Raw genomic sequence first — 23,877 nt, 5'->3', positions numbered from 1 at the left:
AGGAATACCAATTGGGGTTTTTTTTGCTTGTTATACACGTTTGTGTGAAAATTCTGTGGGCTGTTAGCAACTTCTTGGGCATACTGCTTTTCTTAACTAGCAGAGTAATTCTGTCCTACAAAATTGTACTGGAAAAATAACTGTGAAAAGGATAGAAATGAAGACAGCTGTTTGGTTGTTGAAATTCTGAACTGTGCTGATGCACATGATAACAGAATGTGCGAAAGAATTCATCAGTCTGTGCTCTGTGTTGAGCAGTAAAGCATTAGAAAATAAATAGGCTTTTAGCTCTGAGTATTTAATAGCATCAGGCTCTCCTAAGCCAGCTTCTAACACACTTCTGATCTGAGGAAAAATTTGTGGTAGGTGGTACTTTGAGTCTATTTAATTTTGATTTGTCAACTGCTCCAGTGCTAGATGGAATGAAGGACTAACCAGTGTTTCATGAAAACTGTCTTTCATGAAACTGTGTTTCAGTGTCCTAGAAAAGCAAAGAGGGGATGAGTCTGTGAAGACCCACAATGTGCTCTGCAGCAAATGTGGTTGTTACTCTTCAGTGGCCACAGAACTGCACAATCTCCCTTGTTTTCCTTTGCTGTTTTCCATGGAATGGGAGTTGCTGTTACTTGGGCAATCAGATATTTGGCATTGTGTTGATAAGTGGATTACGACATGAGGGGCAAGTAGGCTCAGGTGTTGGCAGAGTCACATTTGTGAGGCAGCTTTTGGATGCAGGATGTAGGTGTTCAATGAAATGTGAAGGGAGTTGGAGTCTGTGAAATTGTTCCAGAACAGGGAATATGTGTGTTTGCTGAGTGCAAGAGGTGTTTATTATGGCTTCAGGTGTGGTAACTGAAGTGCAGAGTAACAAAGATGATCTGGCAATTTTTATCTGTACTAAGCATGTAAAATACTGCCTTTTTACAATAGTACTGTAAGAGTTGCATTTAGACTCTGGAGTTAATACATTCAAGGACCTATTACTCTCTTAAAAGAATTATGTCTAGTAACATCACTGAAGAGAGATGTGCTTGAATGCAAGGCCTCTGTAGAAAGTAAAAGTCAATGAGGCATTGATACTGAGACTCATGTCAGGGAAACTAGAGCTATACAAAAAGGCCTGGAGTCATGTTTGACTATGTAAAACCAAGACAGAAATCCTGATTTGTTTTACATCAGGGTGAGCTGTTGCTCCACAAGAGTTGCACTCAATAGTTCTGCATGTTACTGATTCCTTTGTCTGCTACTCTCGAAGCCATGTATGAAGTCAGTATGGAAAAGTATTGATGGAGCCTTTTATTTTGTGTAAATGTATGTTTTTGTATGATGTCATTCAGCACTGGTTCACTGATGGCCTCCCTGCTCCAAGAGTAAGAGTGAGACAGTATTGGTTGCCTTGAGTTACATAATACATAGTAATTTGTAGCTTTAGTCCCTGGACACACAAATGAGTGAATGGCTGTCAAGCTGTCCTAATTTTAAAGTTGTGAGAGCACAGTGCAGCCATGTCAGCAATTTTAATTCTTCTCTAGCACTTGTTCTCTGAGAAATGTATATTAACCATCTTCTGTGTACCTCCTCTCCAGCGCTCAGCTTGCCCAGCACTCACACTTCCAAAGGCAGACTCTGGGCAATGAAGCCCAGCTGCCACAGTGTGGTTTGCTGTGGGCTTCTGCCTTCAGCTCTGCCTCTTGGCACATCTGTCTTTTTAGGCTGGGCCTCAGGACTTCTCACTGCCCTAACATGGTGTTAGGGGGAGGTTACAACATTGGTTAAGTGTCAGGAGTTGCCAGCCCTCTTTCCCTGCAATTCTGCTGGAGCAGACAGGCAAAGATGTCCATGCCATGTCCTCAATAATATGCTCACTGGGTTTTAAGACTTTAGTGCTTTAAGCGCTTATTATTTTGCATCTTGTGAAATTCCCTCTTCCCTCAAGTTGAATTACTTAAAATTATGAATTCCCTGCCCTTACTGCCTTCTGTGACACAGTTTTTAACACAATTAATTAATTTAAATTAACTTATGTGCTCATCCTGCAAAGACACCATCACTTAACATTATCATTGTACATTAAGCAAGGTTATAATTAACTAGGTTTCCATTCTCTTGTGGGTTGTATGGGCTCACCCTTGTCTTATATTATGGAAATTAAATAAGTTCTAGTTAATGTGAACACAAATCCAAAATTACAGTCACAATATAACAATTTATGACAACTAAAGGAAAAATGAAGAGACTGAAGTAGCTACTGTTTTCTTGTGTTCTATGCACCTGAAACAGTCTAGTTCTTCATTGTGGCAGAACAAGCTGCCACCTTCAGTCAGCCTCAGCTTTAAATGAAGTTGGCAAACTGGAGACAAGTGCCTTGAAACACTGAAGAGTTAAGTGGCAGCAAGATATTATTTTATACACAGCAATGAATTAATTTTATTTATACACTGCAAATCCTTACTTCTCTCTGTTACACAGTTTATTTCATATTTGATTGCCTTTCATTTTATAGATCCATGGACTATGCCTCTTCACAGAGACACAGAGTTAAGAGGAGAATTAGCTTTTACATTGTTTAACATTTTTCACTTGCATATAACTACACTGTTTTCTGTGTTAGTAGGTTGTCTGCCAATGGCAAGGGGCTTGCAGTGGCCTGTAGCTGAATTTATGTAGTGGTGGTGGTCTCTGTGAGAACATGTACGTGATGCTGATGGAGATGAGAAACTTGCTAGTTTGTCTAATGCTTTTTGGGATGATGGTAGGTAATGTAGCTATAGGCACATGGTAACCCAGCGTTTGATACAGCTGCTGTCTTCTGCTTTGGTGTCTCACCGTAGACCTGCTGTGGCAGCACACAGAGCCCAGGCTGCACTGGGGACCTCTCTGGTAACTTCATCTCTATGCTCCTGTTTTGCATTATATGTAAACCCATGAACTCATTACATTTTACTGATACTATCAGTGTGACAGGCCTTTCTGCTTGTATTGACTGGTGACCAGGATTTGCTCATACAGACATGTTTATTTTTCACTTCCCTGAAGTTCAAGAAGCTAGCAGATTTTAAAAAGGGTATGTGAGATTTAAATTCTTCATTAATTTTTTCAGAAGATTCAAGTAGTGCGTCAGCTCATGTAGTCCTGGTTATTGGCAGGGTAAATCTTCTAAGATCAGGCCCTAAAACAGCCTGAAATTGTGACTATCAGACAGGAAGTATTCAGTATGAGGTGCTGCAGAAAGTGTGCTTTGAAATTCTTAATGCTATCCCTTATGGTTAGTTATTGACATACTTAAGGACAAATGAATATAGTTTGGTTAGATGGTGCTTCCTGGTAAATTTGGGGTTCTGTCTTCTTTATCTGCTCTGATAAAAGCACTTTTGCAAGAACAATAGTACAAAAATTTCCTGTCCCTCTTTCTTTGTACAGTGCTTGAAATGCTGATGGAAAATAAATCTTTAAAAATAAAAAATGGACCAAAAAAAAGCCTTCACTGTAATGAGCAACTTGTAGAGGTTTTTTTTAAGTTTTCAGTGATCCAACAAGCAATGAATGAGAGACACAGAGAGGGATGGAACATAAATGACAAAGTCAATACATTTCTTTGGCATGTAAAAGGGAAAACAAAATTGACAAGATGAGGTTTGCGTACTCTGCTATAAACATTGCTTATCCTCCAATTTTAGCTATAATAGCCCTGCAACTCCCACTTGGAAGTTGGGGAGGTTTGTCTTCTGAAATGGAAGCACAGAATGTGAAGACAAAGCAGAGATCAGGGAGGCAGACTGATCTCTGCCTGTGTAGTCTGTAGAGGCTGTGTGGTTGCTGTGCACAGGCTGGGATGTGCTGCATGGATCCAGCACAGCCAGCAGCTCCCTCAGGGAAATGGGGAAGCAGCACTGGCACCCAGCCTGCCTCCACACAGGCCATACCCCTAAGGGTTCAGCATCTGCTTCAGCAGGGCAAAAACTGCTCTGGGGCACACTTAATGCTACAGCAGAATCACATTGAGCATGGGAGCAAAAGAAAACAGGTAATGCAAGTTGGTCTAAGAAGGTGGCTACCTGACACTAAGGTGCCTTATGCATACAAATGTTGGCCATCATGGCTGGACAACATCATTAGGTGAAATTCAAATGCAGTCTGGAAGATTCAAGTTTTCATTCCTCTAGAGCTGTAAAGGAGTGGGACAGTGAGCAGCTGTTGTGTCTGCAGACAGGTGAGTTGTGAGTTCATTGTGAGAATGGAGAGGGGAGGTCCCTGTTAGAAAGGCTTTGGATTGGTTTCTCATCAGCTGTTTGCACTGAGCATCACTGATGAGAGAACAGGTCTGCTGGTCAGACCACAGGGATGGTGCATGGCAGCAACCTCTGGTTTTTCTGTGTGTGCTTCCCATGAGCTTTCCAGATAATATCTCTTTGTAGGGCAGGATTTGGTAAGGAGCATAGGTCTCTGAGGTCTTATTTTTATTTTATGTAGCCCTCAAAGTACTCAGAAGAGAACAGTTGCATAATCATTGAACAGAAAATATGTAACCTAGAATGAGTTACCAAAACACCTTTTGTATTATACATATTTTCTGGCCTAATTATAAAAACACACTTTATTATTTATAAAACTGCATTACTTCAAAATTTATTACTGTGTTTCCTTTCCTCTTTTCTGCACTACTAAATTTTGCTCTTAAGACTTTCAGAGCTGCATTTTGAGCATACAGATTTAGGACAGGACTGGTCTCAAGTGGCTCTGTAATACTAAATATTAAATAACTGATTCAAACTGCAACCAAGAGGAAAATCAGATGACAGTCAAGTCTTAATCCAGAAGATTGAAGAGGAGAGCAATACAGTGTTGTCAATTTATCATGCCTGATATTTTGCACATCTTAGTGAGCTGTGCATAACTGCCTTCTTCCTCATATAACATCTGCTTAACCACAGTGCAGGAACTATTTACTATTTGCATGGTCCAGGCTGACTCCATGCCAAAAGAGGCAAGAAGATTTATTAATTCATTTATTTACCTATGTATTATTTTTAATTCACATTTTTTTATATCTGCTTGCATGTCAGGCTTTGTGGAGATGCAGCAAATTATCATTACAGAAATCTGGGAAGGCAGGAAATTGGAACAGTGGAGCTTCTTCCATCAACCATACAGTCATACTTGCAGCTTTGTATTAGAATAGGTATCAGGTTTGAAGATAAGTAAAGATTTACTGGAGTCTACTGTTTGACCTCCTATGTATTGGATGGATTAAGCATTATTTTTCAGTGCTCTGTCTTGTATTTTTACATGATTTGTTGCCTAAAAAATAGTATCTTTAGGGAAATTTTTTGTTGGTTTAGGGAGAAGGGTTACTGTTTGTTGTGTTTAGTTTTGGTTTTAACTTAAAGTTGGAGTAATAGGTAGGTGGACAATGTCACAAATATTAAGAAGTTGATCCAGAAGTTCAGAGTCCGGTTTTTTTTTAGGGTGATCCTCTAAATATTTGTCTTTAGAGGTAGTCATCTAGAAGGAATGTAAACCTCTGGCTGTGTCAGAAGCAACACTAATTCGATTAAGTCTTCTTGAGTGAAGTTGAAGGCTGTCATACTGTAGTTGGGAGAGCAGAAAAATGCAATTTGAGGCTAAAACAGACTGCTTTAAGTAACAGTGAGCATGTGTGGAACATTTTTAAAAAAATAAACACTGAATACTGCTTAAGCTCAGCCTCAGAAATGCTCCTTTGAGCACTCTCACAGTGAATAAAATTTTCACAGCCAAAGGAAACCATTGCAGCAAAAAGTAGTTTTCAGTCCCAGCTAATGATGCCATAGCCCAGCTACATGTTTGTGCAGCCCATTCAGATTGTGGGGATTGAAATGGAGAACAAACCGTATAATGGTACTTCAAGCCTTCTCATCTCCAGAACAAAGACCTGCAACTGTGGAGATGCATGAAGCTCAGTTTGACTTTCAGTCCAAAGCCTGAGCACAGAGGTGTGTCAGCCACTGCCAGAAGGTGAGCAGGGGATGATGGAGAACAGCAAATCTTACATTTTACTGCAATCTCACATTTACACATGGAAGTGTATTTCCATGGAAAAACTTCAGGCATCTCTATTTTCTCTGAAAATAGTTTTCAGAGCCAGAGAGCCAGTTTCTTCAGCTGCAGGCAATGTGGTGAGTTGCTAAATAACAGTGAGGGTTTTTTAAGGTTAACTGTTTTGAAGTGTGGCATTCTTAAATTGCTGATTGTGGCCCTGTCTGTAGCAAACCAGTGGCAAAGGCATCTCTGTAAGTAACAGCTACAATTCTGCAAGAATAATGGGTTTTATGTTTTTAACATTCTGTATGTACTATGTTTGGTGTTTTGTTGTCAGCAGTTAGTTTTGGATCCTTGCACACCATTGCTGAGCAGCAGGCACTGGTTTGGCACCAGAGCCATAAGCACTGTGCACTGTGAGCTGGGTGCTGCAGAGTTCTGCAGGACTGCCAGTGTTCACAGCCTGGCCGCTCAGTCTTCCTGCAAAAAAAGTGGAAAAAAGGAAAAACTGCAGGAGCAGAGAGGCCTTGTGCCTCTTCACCCTTGCTCTAGGGAGAAGTGTCCATTTTTCTTAGGGAGGCACCCATGCTGAGCAGCTCACTCAGCTGGACATGAGCCTCATGTGGTGAGCTCTGCAAAAAGTACAAAAGGTATGGAGTAGGGGAGTGCTTTGCTTGACCACTGACTGAGCTTTTTTTTTTTTTTTTTTTTTTTTGCTAGCCATAGTTTAATTTCATATTTCAGAGCAAAAATTCAGAGGAAAATTTAAAGGAAAAAATTTCATTGGTGTGATGAAGGGAACCTGACAAGATATAAGCATGAAATTGGTGAAGTGCTTGCTCAAGTGGGTGCTTTAAATAGCTTTTGCTGAATTGAGCATACCATGGGGTATATCAGGTTAGTTGGTGGAGGCTCTCCAACTTTTCCATCTTTTTAGGGGATGTTCTGTGTCATGCCGAAGCATCTTTAAAATTTCATTAGCAGCTCAAAGTTAAAGGGGTTGAGACTGCTGTGGACTGGGAATGCATTCAAATGTAGAACAGGAGCAGTCAGATCTGCTTGTGCACCTTTGAGGACTCTACAGCATTCTTTTTAAGACTACATTAGAAAATAATTTATTTTTCTGTTATGGCAGAGTCACTCTTCAGCTTGACTTTTTTGCTGCAGTGTGTCACATTCATGTTTGAAGCACTGGCCTGGTAAGCAGCAGCACAACCTTAAGAATTTGTTGGAAGGTCCCTAAGTCCATTTGATTTCCCGAATTCAGATGTAAGCCTGGTTCAGTTTGGAAGTCTTATAGTGGAGGACTAAAGTGAACATCATAAATCTTATTGTGAGCAGACAGATCAGGTCTTTCAGAGCTCTTGTGCCTTGAGTGCTTTCATCTAGGTTTGCTGGATTCAAACTAACTTCAGCCTTTCAAGCAGCACACTTTGTGTGTAAATGGGTAATTCAGATTTTGTCTCTATACAACTGAGCAAAGGAATGTTTGAAGTCTGAGGGACAGAGTAAATTCTCACAAAACAGAGAAGCTTCAGCTGTTTTCATCTTTCAGTTAAGCATGAATTGATGTGGCAGTGGCCCATGATGGAGTGCTTTACCTTGTGGCCTCCTCTGTATGTCTTTAATAGGGCAGAGAATATTGCTGGGGGAAAAGGAGAACAAGAGGTATTTTAGTATGCATCTTGCCTTGCTTTTCCTGTTCTCTTGGGCTCTGCTACTGCTGCCTTAGAAGAAGTTGCTTTGTCTGCTGAAGACAACCAGCTGTGACCAAACATCAACAGTATCCAGTGACATGTGGACACTCAGCATGAGCTGCTGATGCTTAAACAGGATATTAGAAAGTGTCCTAGGAGGCACCTAGGACATCTTCCCTTTCTTGGGTTCTGTAACTATTCAGACTGTCTTAGGCTAGAGGCACTTTCCAACATTAGATTTGGGATTATTACCTAGGACAAACTTGAGACAGCGCTTCATCAACCGCCACTTTGTGAATTCAGTTAGAATAAAACTCAATTACCACCACTAAGAAAGGTGTCCTTCTCTTCCATGATGTCCTGTGCAGACAGAAAGAACATTTTGCCCAAGCTCTCAAATGCAGAGATGTTTTGGACACTGGGCTAAACTGTGAATAGGTGTGATTACAGGTCATAACATTTTCCCTTTATTTGCATTTCCTCATCAGTGGGCTTCAGTGAGACCCAAATAGAGGCATAAAGTAGTATGTACTGTAGATTGAAATCCATCATTCATATTAGAGTACTTGTTGCAAGAGAATTGGTTTCAGAGTTCACCTTTGGAGGAATCTTGCTTGGACATATCTGCACTGTATGAAAGGTATTTCTCACATACATTCTGTCCAAGTACTCTGTGTTCACAGTGTCTTCAAAGTGCCAGCATGAAAACAGTGTGCCATGTTAGTACAGTGCCCAAACCCTTGAAGGGTTTGCTGTTTCTCTCATATCAGTTTAATAAATCAATTTCTTCCATGCTATGGGACTACAGTGTAAAATAGAGATTCTGTTCAGCTGAAGTATTGCACTTTAAATCTCATTGATGTTCTTACACTCTCCTCAAATTGGCAGAGGGTTATTTATGTATGACACAACTGTCTTTCTAAATACTTGTAAAAGTAATTTTGAAGATAAATGTTTGGATTAACCTTTAACATAGGAACATTTTCAGTTTTGTAACCATTCCAGTAATGTTTGAAAGAACTCCAGTGCCAATTAACTGGAAGCTAATAGTTTTGCCAATGCAGAGAAAGTTGTAAGTGCTGTAAAATGTGTCAGTGAAGATGATTCATGTTGCATCATTGCTTCACACTAAGGTGGCTAAATCTCATCCTGCTATAAACATTATGATTATTACTTCTCTGGTGTTTATATTAAGCATGTTTGTGTAGTCAGTCCAACCCTTGAGAAAAAAAAACAAACGAGGAATTCTTCTAAGAATTTATACTGCACAAGGTTATGATTTTATTTCCTTAGACTTCCAGTAGTTCTTTCATGAGTGAGTAATGGATCCAAGAGACAGGCAGTTACTCTCTCTGTCTTCTTTTCTTGAAGACTGGAGAAAGACAGAGGTGAGGATGATTTTGTATTAAATCTCCTGGTGTTTCTCTTATTTTCCATGGAATCCTGTTCTTAACTTCTAGTTTGCCTCTATCTGAAAAGAAAAACCAGGAGCTCTGCAATTATTCTGAGTGCATTTGGGAAAATGTAGATAATTTTTATCACAGGATGCATGGGAAGTGGATGTAAATTATGGATATATATCTGTATCCAGCATATCAATCTGTCCTAAATGCACTCCCTAAAACCAAATGTGGAGTGCTGCAATCTGCCAAGTGAATTTCCAGCTCATTGTGAATGGCACTTTTCATTTCTAAAGAGTCTGTTTGACATGCAGTACTCCCAAGTCACCTGTTGAAGTCTTAATAAAATTTTTTATTATCTTTTTCCTGGTGTCTAATAAGAGATGACCTTTCCTGCAACAGATGGGTAAATTGTCCTCTCTCCTCCAATGTCCTGCTAGTTTTCATTAAACTTTTAAAAACTTAATATCCTCGAAAATGTGTGAGGATTTTCTTCCCCTGTTTAGATAAAATTAGCAAGTATTTTCAGAGAGCTAATGAGAGGCCAGGAAAAGCAGGCAAATGAGCACAATGCTTGATAACAGAAGTTGTAGAAAACCAGACCAAAATTTTGCTTCAACTTCTGTTAATTTAACCAGGGTGTGGTGATTTTTTGGTGAAATAAGAAATCATGTGTTGAACTGTAAAATATGTAAACCTGGTATCCTAGAGTTAATCTCTTGTGCCTTTTGCAGGTGGAGATTTACATTTTACCTTTATATATTTACCTGTGGAGTTCGGTTCCTGAAAAAGGTAGGCACTTATATTATTATGCTTTCATAACATATCACAGACTTGAAGTCTTGTACAGGTACAATATAAAGCTCAGGAATAAAGTCAATGTTCACAAGGAGTGAAAATTAAAATTTTATTTGCATTCATAAAATGCTTTGCTACTAGCATTGGTAAGGAATATAAGTTCTTATCAATATTTAATGGGGTTTTAAAAGAAAAAAAGGCATAGCAACATGCCTAGTTCACTTGATTACTTTTCATTGTAGGTATTAAACTGGCAGTAAGGCTTACCAAAGTATTAATCTCAATTTCACCATCATCCTTGCTTAAATGCCTCTGACAGAGGTTACTTTTTATTAACAAACACATTGCATTAGTTTTAGAAAAAAATACTTTTTTAGCCTATTCTTTTTCTAATGTACTGTGGAAGGAGGTTTCTGTGGAGTTTCCCATCAGTGGTGTGTTTCACCTGATTTAAAAAGAGAAGGGTATGGAAAGCTTCTAAGCACTCTGACATAGGTCTGTTAAGCCTGCAGTAGAGAGTAATATGGATTTGTGGTGCAAATGTTTTTACAGTGTGACTAGTTCTCAGAGCTTCTGTACAAGTTGGGCCATATTTCTGTAATTCTAGGAGGTGAAATTAGGGGAATGGTGCACTCAATGTGTTCATGTCATCTTTGTTTTGGTCAAAAATTTGACACAAGAATTTGTACCCTGAATGTCTCTGGGTGAGAGACAGATTCTGTATCCTGAATGTGCTTTGTAAGTAAAAGAGGTTTAATGTTCTTTTTTATGTCTGTAGTTCTTGAGGCTGTCTCAGGTGCAAGGCAGCTTGGTGTGAGCAGGAATGATGATGTGCCTGTGCAGGGAGGGCACACCAGAGCTATTGAGCAGTACGCAGCCCCAGGGGAAGTGTGGCCCAGAGCAGCATCAGTTGCATTCTCCCTCTGTCTCCTTGAACACTTCCATTTTGTGTGTACTTCATCCATTAACATGCTGTATGGTCACTTGATCCGTAGCACTGTGTGTTTCAGAACATGCCCTGCAGTGGGATGCTAATGTACTGAGGGGATGAAAAAGGTCATAATCAGGATTTGAACTCACTTGTGTAATTTCTGATACTTTATGAGAAGAGGGAATCAGTGCAATTGTAGGTTAAGTGTTCACGTTGTCCACCTTCTACCTCAAATACTATTTTCAAGAGCAGATTTGATAAAGAGTGTTCTTCTGTGTGAGGAAATGGACCAAGATACCAACTTTGAAAGAGAAAATGATACTTTCTTTGTTACTAGCTGCCAGCTCCAGTCTTTACTGTTTTTAGATCAGGTTTAAATTATTTGTGACTGCGGAGTGGGTGAGTGGCCCACAAAATCATTTAATGGGAAGCATTCACCTTTCCATCAAATCCTCATTGCCCCCATTCTTGGTAAAATGGCAAATGCTAGATGTGGCCATCCCCACCTTAATTTTCAGACTTCTGAATGAGATGTTTTAGCACTGAAGGACTAAAGCTAGCACACACTACAGCATTCTTTGTGTATTTATAAATCACTAATATTTGAAGCATAAAAGATAAGTAACCAATTATATTTCCACTTTGATCATGTATATGCAAATTCTTTCCTTTCTGAATGAAACTGAGATTTTCAGCTCTACCATTTGTTTCATTTGCTTGTCTACAAAACACTTCTTTGCAGAGTACCACACCAATAGTCATGTCAACAAAACATTAAGTTCCAGTGAGTGCCAGTGGCATTAAACTGGCTGCTTTGCTTATCATTAACACAGGAACCAGATAATGTTTTTGTTTTCCTCAGTAATATTTGTAGTTAAATAAATGGTGGCTTTGCTCATTAAGAATTAATGGTCTGACTGTGCTCCAATTAAATGGAAAAAATATCATTATCTTTGGTGATAAAGAAATAGAGCAAAGAGTTCAGGATTAGCTTGCTTCTTGCTTGCTCACCCTTGGTGCTAAGCAGTGCCTGTATAGTGCTGTAAAATGGAAAAACAAGCATGTGGAAGCAAAGCTTCCAGGTGGCATATATAGACTTTTCACATTTAATTTCCTTTCTTTAATTGCCCATGAGAATTACAAACTCACAGAAGAGGATTAATTTTCTGTGAGTCTTCTGAAGTCTGTACTGAGACTTGGAAACCTGAAGTTGCATGTAGGTATTCTACTGGGAAAAGAATCATCAGCCTGGATAAACAAATCTTGCTATTTTTCAAATTCAGTGTTGAAGTAAGGCAGATGATACAAGTATGCTGTGGCTATATTTAAAAAATGCTGGGTGCAACAAGCTTCTGTGGGTATGCAGCTGATGGAGTGTCCTTCCTAATGAATCATCCCCTACAGGAGGACTGAGAACTGTCTGGTGGGTAGTTACAATTTCTAGCTTGCAAAAGAACAGGGAAAGCCATGTTGAAGTGTAAATTTGACTGCAAAAGGCCACTCAAGGGACATAAATGTATGGAAGGCAAATAAAAAATAGCAGGGTAGTATGAAGGAAAAGGACCCGACAGGTAGAGCTCCGCTTCTTCTGTTACGAAATTTCCCCTTTCTTGAAACTGTAGGATGTTTCAGATGAAGAAACTGAAGTGCTTATCCTCATGTGTGCACTAACCACTGAGCCAGTGAGCTTCTGTGTGACAGCAGGAGATGTTCTGGTAGTGGCCCACAGTTTCTCTGGGCCCATTGAGAGAAACCAGCTTCATGCTGGTTTGTGAGAGACAATGTTGTATTCTGTTGCTCGGTTGAGTTGACGGATTCTTTGCCTCTTTTTGGAATAAAATAGCAGCAGCGATACATGCACATTCTACAGCCCAGAGAGAGTACTGTAGAATTTGTAAATGCCTTTTCAGATTGCTTGTACTCCAGAATTTTAGAGCCTAAAGTCAGACCACCTTCATTAGAAATACATGAAAAGAACTTGTCAATAAAGTGATGGCTGGTTATTGACATTGTTTCTGTATTACAGTTCACCTACTATTCAGATTGTTAACTTTACATGAAGAAAATAATGGCTGTAATGCACAGCCACTTCATAAAATTAAATTGCTATATCAAAAAATATACTGGTGCTCTAGACAGTTTTCAGTCTTTGTAGCAGTAGGACAGACTTGATTTTGTCATAAAATTTCCTCAGCTATTGGAAAGCTATTTGCAGAACACATTGCATGTTATATCATTTGGAGCAGAAAAAATGACCTGCATCAGAATATTCAATATTTCATTTACTGTTTCCATCTTTTGTTGCCCTACCTGCTGCATCTACTTTTTCATGAAACTAATGCTGCTGCATATTTTGTGGAACAGAACAATAAAAGAAATGCAGCATCTTGGAAAAATGCATACCACTGTTTGGATTATGTCTGATTGTCTGATTCATAGAATAAGACTCCTTAAAGCAGGTTTAAGCCTTTTTTCTGGTTTTAGCACTGAAATACCAAAGCGTGAGTTTGGAAAATATTTACCACCTTCGTTTAAATCAGAGCTGGCTCTAACAAACACCACTGTGGCAAAAGCTGGGAGGGAGGGAGTTTACCTCCAGAGCTCTTGGTATCCCTTTCACTCTTGAATCAATTCAGAAGGCCTTCTGCTGGGCACATTTTCTGCTCTAGTCTGCATCTGCTGTGATGCTTCCTTCCCCCGTTCTTCCCGAAAGGTTGTTATATTATCTGTTACTGGAGCCTTGTAATTCCTTTTGTTCAGAGAGCTTATTTGCAAAATGCTGGATAAATATTCTCATTTAAATGAAGAATGCCAGAGGCCACTGTGGAGCCCTTTTAACACAATGCTGATATTTGATATTTTACTGTGCTATTAGCAGAGGGATAATGTGATACGTAGGCCACTAAGGGAGGAAGTGAAGCCCGCATTTGGTAGATTGTGCTTGCTTTAAAATTGATTTGGATTCTCTGGAGGGTTTGATTCCTTTTTTATTTTTTACTCATAAAACCAGTTGCTGAGTTTCTGTAAGTCATGAAAATTTTTAAGCTAAAATAATTTTGGATGTTAAAATTGAATTATAACCTTTTTCCTTTCTGTGAAAGCACAGCTAAACATTAGGTGATAAAAAAAAACAATTTCTAATTCACTGAGTGAGCAAGAAAGTATACCCGTGCCCTGGAGTCTTTTGAAGAATGCCATTGTGAGAAAGGGGAAATACCGTATTACATTTTAAATAAGCATCACAAGTGGAAAAGGTTTCCAGGAAGACCATAGTTAGATGCTATCTCATGGAAAAGGAATAATTTGTTTCAGATTAATCTTCAGAAAGGCATAAAAAGTGTTGAGGGCATTTAGGAGAGATTATAGAGTGTTTTAGATGCCTGAGATCTAAATCACGAGTCATGCTGTGAGAAAAATCAAAGCTACTGAAGAAATTTAGTTTTAAATGACTGCAGCACCTCAGTGTACATCAACAAGGAGAATGAATGCATTTTGGACAATGAGGCTTTGTAAGAGAAGGCGAGTCAGCATAGGAAGTAATTCTCTGTGTGAGCTGTTGGAAGTTAAGATAATAACTGCATCAGGCAAAAGAGGACAAAGCTAGGCAAGCTGGCAGAGTTTATTTCTGGCTGAAAGGAAACTGAAAGGTTTTGAAAGAAAAAGCAAAAGGAGAATATCAATGGTATCCTAATTCAATAATAGGATGACAACAGGACTTTCAAATGTATACAACAGGGACAAATTTGACATAATCATGGGAAGGAAAAGCAACACACTAATTCAAAAAATGCATCTAGAATTCAATTTCACTTTATCTGTTTTGAATCCAGCTGGGGGTATTTAATAACATCAGAGTAGTAAGTAAATGCTATGTAATCATCAAATTGGCAAGTTAAGCTGGTACTGAGCCATGTTCAGCATCTCTGCTGCTTGTGCATTGCGCTGGGCAGTGAAGGAGGGGCTGCCACACCTCATATCCCCCTGTGGACTGGTTGCTAATTTTGCCTTCAGCACAGTCAGTATTCATTTTCTTGGCAGCCCAGCTTTCTGAAAGACTGAAATTTTTTCAGGGTCATATCATAAAAATGCCAGATATAGAAAAAAAAACTCACAAAGTGTTATATTTGGGCAATTTTATGATAAAAATAGTATTAATTCATCTATAAACTGAGGTTGCTCATTCATACCTGTAGTAAAGTATTAGGTCAGCACTCTATTGCCATGAGCTTTTCATGTTTTTCTATTCAAATTAACGAAGCAGTCTTGTTTTTCACAGCTAATTAAACCTGAGCAAAGAGTACATGTTTGGATATAAGAAATAGTAATGCAGGTTATTATACAGAATTGTAATACAGGTTATTACTAATGTAACTGGTGCCTTGCATTGCCCTTGTTCAGTTGCACTCACTACTGAGGGAATGACTAGGAGGAGGATAGCTGTATTCTCAATTGAATTAGTAAAACCTGTAGAAAAAAATGTATTTTTATACCATAAGTGCTTCAAGTCATTAAGGTGCTTCATTTTATCTTTCAGTAGAGGGAAAAATCTTGGCAATGAATAAATACATCATCGATAATCTTTTTGGTTTTTTCCTATTATATTCCCTTCCAATGTTAACCTGTCACACCTCTCAGAGCTTTATCATTTCTTCTCCCCACTGATGCTCTTGGCTATTGGCTGTTGAACAGTGGCAGGTTAGCCACATGGGGAAGTACTGCTGTAAATTTGAAACCTATTCAGAGTTTTGCTTCTATTTTTTAACTGCTGTTTTCTCACAGGCAACTTAAGGAGTTTCTACAGGGATTTTTGTCCTGTCCGCAGGAATTGTAGGCTCAAGAAGATGAGAAAGAGAAAATTCCTTCCTCTGGCCCAGCTACTTTAGGTTCTCTGCTGTGGCACAAATTTAATATTTATGGTTTTATACTAAAACTTAGTACAAATTTGTAATTTATGAAACAAAATCATATGCAATTTATGATAGTTCTCCTGTTCTCATCCCTACCAGCCAGTCTTATTGCTAGTTGTTTTAATAGATCAATTGCAGAAAACTGCAAGTTATGTCAATAGATCCATCAGCAGATGACAAATGGAAACATCAGAAGACTTGTCTCTTTGCACTTCCTCAGCAGGAGGGGAAGGTGAAAAACAAAGAGAAAATGAATATAACATTTTATGTAAGTTTAGACATTCTGGGAAATTATTTTGTCTGTCTTCTTTTGCTTTAGAGAAGACAATGTTGTTATTATGGTCACTGACTCAGAATTGAGCAGGAAAAAATTCCTTGCAAACTGTGTTTTTATATTTAAATTAATTAACATTTCCCCCATCTGTCTTCCTGTTAGAGGTAAACACAATATGAGAGAGATTCTCTCACTGTGATTTTTTTCATTTAGTACTTACTACTCGTGGCATTATTACATACACCAAAAAATGTGATTCTTGGGGTGTTCTCTGCAGGGCCAGGAGTTGGACTTGATGATCCTGATGGGATCCTTCCAACTCAGCATATTCTGTGATTCTGAGTATTTCAGTTGTAATGAAAAAACACAGTGTTTGCAGGAGTGGAAGGGAAGCAGCTGCTTCAGGGTGTCCTTACTCACTGTTGCTCAGGGTTGTGCCTCATTTTAGCTGTGCTAGTGATGGGTTCCTGTGCAGTGCCCACACACTGGGGTGCCTTTTGGCCTGCCTGGTGCAGCCTGTCTGAAGGAGTTCTGCTCTCTCAGTCAGGTGGGAGTTGTGGTGTCTGTGTTGGGAAGCAGTCAGCTCCTTCTGCCAGGGTTTTGGTGGCATTACTTGAGAGTGGGGAGTTCACTAATAAAAGGCCTTCCTCACCACCTGCCCATTATGGCACTATGTGATTCAAATACATTCTTGCCTCTCCAGGGCCATGTGAACTAAAGAATAATGTCCCTGTGAACTAGAGAAAACCTATATTTCCTATTAAAAATTCTGCAGTTGCAGTAACTTCCTAATTTTCAGACTGTCAGGGATGATCCTGAGACCTTGCTACAATGTGCCTATATGAAAGTACAGCAAAACACATCAGCTGGGGCTTTTGGTTAGTTTTTCTCTATACAGTGTGTTTCCAGTAGGCAGTGCAGTTTAATCAATACCACAATCTTAAACATCTGGGTTCAGGCATGAAATTTTACTTGATGTTTACCTTGGTATGGAGTTGTTATTATTACTAAAATTTTACTCTGGCCCCCTTCATGGACAGCATGCAATGGTGGAACATGTTGTATGTCAGTGAAGCAAGCCACGGTGAATCCTGCAAAGGAAAGCAGCTGCCTGAGGATTTCCAAAACTCAGCATCAGGAGTACAATGAGTCTGGTAAACACTTGCCATCAACACATGGTACTGGAAGGCAGTGGCTGGCAGAATCAGACGCACGCACTCTTCTTGCAGAGCAGCCACAAATAGGAACATAATTACAGAAAGTAGATATGTAATGATGAGTTTAATTATTCACCACTTTCCTGTATGCCTTTGAGTAACCACAGTATCAGAGCACTGGAAACCCTGGGGCTTTGTTGAAGCTGCATGCTGTAGGAAAATTAGGAGTAGTCTGAAATCAGGCTACTCTGCAGTGATCAATAAGGGTTGAAGTGCCCTATTTTATTTTTTAATGATTTTGTCTTGGGATTTTTCCTGATCTCTTAAAGGTTTAATTTTATGCAGATCTCCCTCCTACACTTGGTGAGGTTCCCCAAGTGTAAACTTCAGTACTCTCTCTTAACAAACTAATTCCAGGCATGCAGTTATGTGTTGTCCTTTTAAATAAAGTAAATCCATAAATATCCTCCTAGATGCAAATGCTAGGCTAATTGATGTGGTCTGGCATTGTGATCAAAAATAGAAGGCAGCTGTAGAGCTGATGTACAGCTGCTTTGCTTCATCAGAGGGTTATCAGGCATCTGGAGTGCTTGGGTGAATGTGGCCACTACTTTCTGTGCACGGTTCTTACAGTGTGGATTGAGGAGCTACAAAATACATTGAATAGTGTTTCTGGGAACTATAGCCTAGCTCCTGTAATATTTATGTAGACATCCAGCTGTTCTAAAATGTCATAGCACCCATGATCACTCAGCTTGCTCATGACCAAACAGTCCTTGAAAACGTTGTCATTACACATGAAGGCAAAAGATTTTAGAAGTTTTGTTTACTACAACACAATCAGCAGAGCAAGTGTCAGAGGAAGAAGGTACACAGAAGAGAGCAAATATTTTGATGGCTGGGCTTGGTAAGGGGACTGGTGGCTGTCTGGGAGAGGAGATGCTGCAGGCACCAAATTCTCTGTCTGGAGTGTTCTTCCATTCTGTTCAGTGCATTGCCTTAATATTAGGACCCTTCCAGATTCTAATTATGAGTTCCTTTTGCCAGCTTCATTTTCCTCTTAAGCTGTAAGTTGAAAGTCAACTTTTATCAACACAAGGCATAAGCTCCAGATCTCTGTACATAATATTTTTAAAGAGAAAAGTGGATGTGTGCGTGGAGCTTACTCTGCCTTTCCAAATATCATTTCGTATAATATATTAAAACTTGAATTTGTATTTTTTCTAAAACCTTTTTTTTGAACACACATGTGTTTGCATTTGAATGTCAAGAGCATCGTGCAGTGATTGTTATTAATCTTGGCCTTTATAATTTCTTCCATATTTTACAGTTTCCTATTAGCAGAAGTATAATTTTTAATTATGTTTGGAAGTCAACAGTGCAGATTGCTGAGAGGAAACACTGAGCACTCTTCATTGCAGAAGCATTTTTTCCTCTAAAACCTTTTTTCTACAGACACAAAGCACTAAACTCTAGAGGGAAAAAACCTCCAGTTCTGCAGAAACTTAAAACAGCTTGCTTAGTCACAATATATGAAAAAAGAACCTCAGAAGGTTCATTGACAATGTGTCATATTGTCTTCACTTCTGTAGTTAGCTATGCCAAGAAATACCAACAACTGCTTGGATCTGTGAAGGATTTATGAAAATTCTATTCCTGGTGTAAGAGGCAACTGCATCCTAAACCAAATCAACAGTCCCTGCAAGGCAGAGCTTGCACAAGCTGATGCAAAATAGTAGCCATGGATTTTGTTGTTTTGCTGAGTTCTCTTTTCTCCCAGCATGGTGCTTTGTCAGAACTCGGTGATTTTGTGGGTAGAGGGAAGCATACATGATTTGGATGTGTAGGTGACTTGCAGTGGTGCTCGCAGAGTCAGTTTGTGGCACAGCTCAGCCTGTGCTCTTGGCATCGTTGTCTGCCAAGGCTGTGCCCTCAGAGCCTGTCATGCATGGCCAGCGGAGGCTGGAAACTGTCTGATGTGTGCTTTGAGTCAGTGGAACTTTGGTTTGAGAAATTCTTCAGTAATAGCAAAACAAGTACAACAGTAGCAAGGGATGTTGCTATATTCAGGGCAGTTTTTCAGAGGATAGTAAGAAAAAGCACACATTTTTAGGAAATCAGAAAGTTTCCAAGACATCATAAGGCAGCCTTAGTGGAAGATGGTAGAAAATTTGAAAAGCTCACTCAGAAAGTTCTGGTTGTTGCTTTATGAATTTTCTGAAAATCAAGAACAATGAGCAATCATTTAATTTTCTTTCTGCTGGAGAGAAGGAAGCTGCAAAATATTAATACTTGTGAAAAAAAGAAAAGGTGATTTTCTGTAACTTTTTAAATGGTGGCTTGTTTTACAAAACTCCTTAATACCAAGGATTTTTTCTGTAGTTAAGAGGAATAAGAATCTATTTGTTTCTACTTTATATGCAGAAGCAAGTATTTTCATGGATATATATACTTCTTAAGAGTGAAAGGTGGCAGCAGTCTACAGGTACACGGATCTTCATTGAGCCAAGAAGATAGGGAAGGAAGCCCAGGATCATTGTGGAATTTGTATCTAAGAGACTAACTTATTAAAACATCTCTTGGGTTTACCATACATGGATGGAGTAATTTTTATAGTAGAACATAGAGCTGGCAGAGGAGAGTAAGGAAGGATGCTTTTTATGTTTCCAGGTAATCTAACTTTCCTTCTAATGTCAGCAGCCATCCAGCACACCATGCCAAGAGGATGCAGATGTTGCAGGAAAAAAAAAAGAAATCGAGCATTTCAATTTACCTCTAAGCGAGTGCTTATTCAACCAAGTGATGTCCAAAAGGAATGTCTATTAATACATTGTTGTAAAAGAAAAAGGTTGCTATAATCCCTACCCATAACTGGGGGAAAATTACTATTGACATACTATTTGATTTAGGCAAGTAGAAATGCACAAAAACAAATCCAACCAATGGAACAAAACCTAACAACAAAAAAAAAAACCTACTACCCAATACCCCAAAAAACCTGTTAATTATGAATAATTGTCCATCTCCTAATGTTATGAAAGGTGCTGTTGATTAAAAGGCTATCAGTTTCAGTTCCTGGATAATAAAAAATGTGTGAAAAGTGTCAAATGTTACTGTACTTTGGAGTGAACAGAAAGCTGGTAGTCTCCTCCTGTGCTGTTGCAGTTGCACTTTGGGTGGATGAGGTGTAAAGCTGGGGATACACCGAGGGAGGGAGGCGTGTGCCAGGGGGGCAGGAGCTGCTACTGAGGAGGAGAGTTTGGCTGAGTCTTGCCCTGTACAGGGGTATCAGACAGTGGAGGTTTGCCCCATGGGTAAGAACAAATTGCACACAGACTTTTGGGGCTAAGTGAGAGCTGATCAAGAGGAAATCTTCTGGCCTTACTTTGTACCACTTGTTTCTGTGAAGAGCAAAGCAAGGACCTGCTGTAACTTGGTGAATGTAGGTACGAATGCCATGAGACATCTTTGTCATATTTGCCTATATCAGCCCCAAAAAATGAGATCAGTAGAGCTTTGCTGAAAGTATATATTACCTTGACTATAATGAATAGTGCTTATTTCCATTCCACTTAATATTGCTTATAGCAATTGATACAAAATTGTATTCAAATGCTTTAACCAAGACAGATAAAAATCTTGGCAGAATAGTGAACATGTACACAGTGAATACTCTGTATTTTGCTGGTTTTGTTCTACAGTTTCAAAAGCTATCTAATTTGAAAAGCAACTTTAAATCTTTTCTTTTTGGACTAAGGATGTCTTATTGTGATTTGAAATGTGTTTTGAACATAAATTGACTCTAGTGAAATGTGGGGATTCTGTCTTGATATTCCTGGATTTTTACATGCTGGATTCTGGTAAAAACAGCTGCCAGATTTCTTTTTTTGATGGAAAAATCAGAAATTTTTTCTTACTTACCTAAGAATTTTGGAAGTACCCCTTTGGGAGCTACACCATGACCTCATAGTCATGACTAAATCAGGTGCATAACAGCTCTTTTGTGATAAACAGGAAGTTTTTTATTGTACTGCTTATTTTCCCCCCTTAATTTACTATCACAATTCATCTTTCACAAACGATACTAGCAGCATTTTGAGCAAGACCTGGAGATTTTAACTTCTTAGGACTTTCTAAACGCCAGGGGCCAATTAGATGCTTTCTCTAGAGATAAGTGCATGAGGCAATGGATACAAAACAACCCAGGGCTTCTGGCTAAGCATGCAAATGTCACAGATAATTTGGGAAGGGTTTTTTTGGTTTGTTTTTTTTTTTTCTTCTAAATCCTCAGTCATTTCCTTGTCTCAAGAGAAGTTTTCTTTCTGAAGGAATTCTTTAAAATTACTCTGTCTAATCACAGGGATGGAGAGAGATTTGATGGAGTTTTTAGCAGATATTCCTGTAAGGGAATTAAGGTGATTTGTTGCTTAATACTGTAAATCTCAACAGATTGAACAGCTGTTTACATCCTCTGTCACTGACATTGCATTCATTTGGCACTGCCCCTAAGTGTGGTAAAACTTCAGCTTCCATCTGAGCTCCTTTATGTTCTGTAAGGCAGGCTGTCAGCATTGTAGGGTTGGTGCTCCTAGCATAATTGGTACTGAAGTTTTTAGTATTCTGTTTCCAGCTTAAGGGGGGGAGGCTTTTTGTTATCAGGATCTTTGGATTTCCTCTCTTCTCCAATCCCCTCGTGTCCCTCTCTTCTTCAGACATATACCAAGAATAGGAAGTGAAATGAAAATTGGGTATTCAGCAGGCAGCAAAAAGAGAAGCATGCCTTTATGTTCATCAGAAAAGGATTTGTTGTGGAGCCAAGTCACTGACCTTTTCTTCTAATCCAACATGGGATTTTCAGGCAGAACTGTGCTCTGCTTCACAGTGACCTTGCCTGTTCTGAGGAAGTTTGCAGACGTGTCCTAGGAGCACACACAGGACTCACTTGAGCCCTGGAATGTCAGTCTTAGGTCCCTTATGATTAATCCACCTTTCACTGCTGGGTCTAGGTCTCACTCTGCAGCCTGTGTGAGCTTTTTTTAGGTTGTTGCTTCCTACTGAAGCCTCTACACAGTATTGCACAGTTGTGAGGCTCACAGAGGTCTAAATAAGATGCTTCTTGGTCCAACTGTAACCATGGATTACATTTAGGTGTTGAGTGCAGTCTAAGGCTGTGCTCATTGTGGAGGTCAGAGAGGAAGGTTGTGCTTAAACCAAGCTCTTCCTCCACCTCTTCCCTAAAACCCTGCAGACAAGCATAACCCAAGTGCCCTGCTGCTAAAGCTATTAACAGCAACTCAGAGGTGCCAAGGCAAGTCAGGGGGAAGGGAGACTGGGGAGCTAAGAAGGGTAAGAAGGTGCTGCAGGAGCCCTGGCATTTTAAGTGCTCTTGCCCACAAAGGATCCATTAGGTTTCCAAACAGCTGCTCAGAAGCATTTTGTCTGAGATGGCAGCATGGCCTTCTGAGCCTTGTGTGGCTCAGAAGGGACATATATTCTGCTGCATTGGTCTTTGAGGCTTAATGCATGCATTACATTATTTGTCAGTTGTGATACCCTGTAGGGCTTTGTGGTTATAGGTTCATCAAGAAAGGCCTATTTTATTTAGCAACCAGCATTTTAATTGCTCATAAACCTCTGTATCTGTAGCTCCTGCAGCAAGCATCTCTATGAAGAAGGCTTAAGATGTCATAATATTTGAAAGAGAAAAATATGCTTTTTTTGCCAGGACCTGTAATTTAGGCAGCAAAATAATTGGGTAGGAAGCATCTCTTATCTTTTGATGAATATGGTATGAAAGACAGTTACAGCTTTTCAAACCTGGCTAAAACTATGAATTATCCTAGAATATTTGTGTGGATCTAATTTAGGCACCTGTCAGACAGAAATATTTTAGATTCTTTATATTGTCTTGCAGAGATACTGTGGCTGTTTCCAAAGACTTTTTTTATTGCATGAAATGAGGGGAACTTGTATAGCACAGTAAATACGGTGGAGACCTTAGAACCAATTAATTGGTTCCATGAAGAAGTTATTTCTGATGGAGGGAAGGATAAGTTTGGATGGGCTTTAAGCATTCTTACAGCATCCTTGAGAGAGGCATATCAGAAACTCTAGGAGGTCTGTTACTTCAAATGCTGGCACACCTTTCAGGCTACGGTAGGAGCTATTCTTTGTCATTTCAGGAGCACTGGGGGTAATGGTGTGAACTTTTATATTCTTTTTATTAAAGGGGCATATTCAAAAATCCTTCCTACCTAGCCTGATTCTCAGCCTGGGGGGCTTTACCATTCTGCCTAGTGTCTGTTTTCTTGCTTTGATGCTCACCCATTGCATTTTGGATGAGTTTGATATTATGGTTTGCCTGAGCTGAGCTGCTCCACCTGATGGTGACAACAAGAACAGGCCTCCTCTCAAGCAGTGAGGATTTATTTGAAAAACTGTGGTCTTGGGGAAGCATTTAATGCTGCAAGTGTAAGCTGTGTGCTGCCTTATTCCAGGAGACTGACTAATGGTGTTCTGTCCCCTTTGTACTTGAATGGAGAGTAGATAAGGCTAGGTAAAGATGAAGGGTGGATCCTATATGGAAGAATGCCTATATATAATAGCACATGCAAGGAATCTTCTTTGAAACATTTAAGCTGGCTGAGGTCAAAATGTCCTGTGCTATTGAGAATATAGTGTGAGATCTGACCATC

General features: G+C 39.4%; 1 protein-coding gene across 2 annotated transcripts in view; it reads left to right on the top strand.

Moving 5' to 3' along the window:
- Window positions 1–23,877, top strand: part of CERS6 (ceramide synthase 6) — a 97,329-nt gene that overhangs the window by 37,822 nt on the left and 35,630 nt on the right. For both annotated transcript variants that reach the window (XM_059475851.1, XM_059475850.1), the window contains exon 4: window positions 9,850–9,907. In XM_059475851.1, the coding sequence (XP_059331834.1) occupies window positions 9,850–9,907 (58 nt within the window). The remainder of the gene's footprint in view (window positions 1–9,849; window positions 9,908–23,877) is intronic.

The sequence above is a fragment of the Ammospiza nelsoni genome, chromosome 7 (assembly GCF_027579445.1).
Source record: "Ammospiza nelsoni isolate bAmmNel1 chromosome 7, bAmmNel1.pri, whole genome shotgun sequence".
NCBI classification, from domain to species: domain Eukaryota; kingdom Metazoa; phylum Chordata; class Aves; order Passeriformes; family Passerellidae; genus Ammospiza; species Ammospiza nelsoni.
The sequence above is the reverse complement of the archived record's forward strand: the minus strand, read 5'-3'. Positions and strand labels throughout refer to the sequence as shown.